Source organism: Grammomys surdaster, unplaced genomic scaffold (assembly GCF_004785775.1).
Source record: "Grammomys surdaster isolate TR1022 unplaced genomic scaffold, NIH_TR_1.0 125832, whole genome shotgun sequence".
Classification (NCBI taxonomy): domain Eukaryota; kingdom Metazoa; phylum Chordata; class Mammalia; order Rodentia; family Muridae; genus Grammomys; species Grammomys surdaster.
The window spans coordinates 1,997,784-2,000,534 of NW_021620660.1; the positions used below are offsets into that span (position 1 = coordinate 1,997,784).

At 38.2% G+C, this 2,751-nt stretch overlaps 1 protein-coding gene across 2 annotated transcripts in view; it reads left to right on the plus strand.

Annotated features, from left to right (window-relative positions):
- The window catches only part of Herc6 (HECT and RLD domain containing E3 ubiquitin protein ligase family member 6), an 81,543-nt gene that overhangs the window by 16,182 nt on the left and 62,610 nt on the right, over window positions 1-2,751 (plus strand). For both annotated transcript variants that reach the window (XM_028789397.1, XM_028789398.1), the window contains exon 5: window positions 149-243. In XM_028789397.1, the coding sequence (XP_028645230.1) occupies window positions 149-243 (95 nt within the window). The remainder of the gene's footprint in view (window positions 1-148; window positions 244-2,751) is intronic.

A 2,751-nucleotide genomic window follows, 5' to 3' on the forward strand; every position in this document is an offset into this window, starting at 1 on the left:
GTTATAAAAATATGAAGATAAGAAATTCTGAGGCTGTCTCCCTCACACACACTAGAACCTCACTTTGTAGCCTATGCTGCCCTCAAACTTACAAACCTGTCTCTCGGTCTTTTGCCTATATTCTAGAAAGTCCTCTTTCTTTCAACAGAACAAATCTACAAGCCTCATTCAATTGGTGCCCTGAAGAATCTGAGTGTGGTTTATATTAGCTGTGGTTATGAGCACACTGCAGTGCTTACTGAGGTAATTCCAAATGTTCTTCTCCTCTTCAGATATGGAAGAATTATTAAAAATGTGTATGTGTTGTTTATTATTGAAAGCAAGTGATCTTACTCAGTCCAGGTTACTGTAACAAAATCCTACTGACTGTGCAGCTTAGAGACACCAGAGGTATGGCTTCTCATAGCTCTAGAGCCTGGGACATCCGAGAGGTACCCCCAGGTTTACAAATAATGATAGGTAACTTTCTGATTCCCAGATGACAGTTTTGCTCTGTTCTGCCACAGTAGAAGGGGTCAGGGTGTTCTGCTTGAGTTTTCTTTTATAAAGAAAATAACTCCATTTATGAAGTATATTAGAAATTGGGTTTTGTTTTAAAGATTTATTTTGTGGATAGAAGTGTGTTTATGCATGTGTGTCTGAGCATCATGGAATCAGAAGAGGGGCCAGAGCCTCTGGAACTGGCATTACAGAGCTGCTAGGCTCCTTATGGGTGTTAAAAACAGACCTTAGACCATCTGTAGGAACAACAAGTGTTCTTAACTGCTGTGCCATCCCTGGAGGGGATGTAACAACCCCAGGAGTTAGGATTTCCATAAACAAATTTTAAAAGAACATAAATGCTCAGATATGACACAAAGTGAATTTCAATATCTAAGCCTACCTATATCTAAAGTGGAAACCGAAATAAATATAAACCAATAGATGTTTCAAGATACTGTACTAGAAGCCAATGCAGCAGCTAATCTTTTAGGCAGTTATTCATTGGCAATGCAGATCTACAGAAAAATTTGTTTTATCATTGTCAATAACCCACCCCACAGACCAGAACACACTTTGTTACATTCCTTGATTGGTATAATGACAACCAGTTTTGTTAGTTTTTAATTCTGCCTCTTATCCTGGCTGTCCAATGTATTTGAATGGGATGGATTCTTCCCACCATCATAAAAAATAGACTTAAGAACAGTTTCTACAATTCAGATGTTTGTCTAAAAACTGAAATCTACAGGACCAGGTAGTGTATCAAGGGTAGGACATATGCCTGGGTGTTAAAGTTGATTCTCGGCACTAGAAAAAAAATAATGTATCAAATAATTTTTAAAATGTATTATTATTAACTACAATAATTTTCAATAAATAAAATGCAGTACCTTAGGAATGCTAGGTAAGTGCTCCACCACTGTGCTACATTCCTTGTCCAACTAATTAGTTTAATTTTTAATTTTATTATTTTTATTACTTGTTTTAAAACCATGACTTAAAGCCGGGCTGTGGTGGCACATGCCTTTAATCCTAGCACTTGGGAGGCAGAGGCGGGTGGATTTCTGAGTTCGAGGCCAGCCTGGTCTACAGAGTGAGTTCCAGGACAGCCAGGGCTATACAGAGAAACCCTGTCTCGAAAAAAAAAAAAAAAACCCATGACTTAAATTGGGAAACCTCAATTGTTTGAATTATATTAATCTTAGTTGTCAAGAGAAAGACCTGGGTGTGTGTCTGTGTCTCTTTCTGTGTCTGTGCGTGTATGCATGAGCTTGTGGAGACTACAGGATAATATTTTGGTATTTTGGTATTGTACCTCAGGAGCTAGCCACCATACTTTTTGAGGCAGTGTCTCTCTGATTTGCCTGGAGCTCATTGTCAACCCACAATCCAGGGAGCCTAAGGGATCCTTCTTTTTCATATTGCTGGCACTGGGATTACAAGTGCACATTGCAATGCCTTGCTTTTTATGTGAATGTCTTGCTTTTGATATGAATGCAGGGCATTGAATTCAACTCCCCATGCTTCTGTGACCAACATTTCACTAAGTTAATCCCCACCCAAGCACCTAGATTTGTTTTAAATAAAGAATCACCATTAAAAAACCTTTTTTATATTTTAAAATCAATTTTTAAAAAGATATATTTATTTTTATTTTATATGCATTGGTGTTTTGCCTGCATGTATGCTTGTACAAGGGTGTCAGATCCCCTGGAACTGGAGTTACAGAAAATTATGAGCTGCCATGTGGGTGCTGGAAGAGCAGCCAGTGCGTTAGCTTTTGAGCCATCTTTCCAGCTCCTAAGAATCATCTTTTGAGGAGAAAGTATTTTCAGGAAATGCCCAAATAAATTAAGCAGCAAAGCCAATACTTAAATGTTAGTGTTAGAGTTTAAGCAGTTAAATTGTCATTGATTCTGCCAGCAAACACCTATTAAGTATCTAGTTCTTATGCCCCGGGGAGGGGAGGAGGGTACCTGCTCAGAGGAGTATAAAAGGAAGAACTCTATGAGGAGGGACTTGGAAGGGAGCAACATTTGGGATGAAAATAAATAAAATAATTTATAACAACAATAAAAAGTAGTTGTTCTTTTCATCGCCTTATTGGAACACAATTCACAAAATAATAGATATGCCTGGTGTGTATATATAGTATATATGTGGAAAAGGTATCTTTCTGTTTCTTAAATAATAGAGAGGGAAAGGGAGAAGGATAGAGAGTGGGTAAGGGAGAGGGAGAGGGAGGGGAAAGGAAGAAGAAGAAGGAGG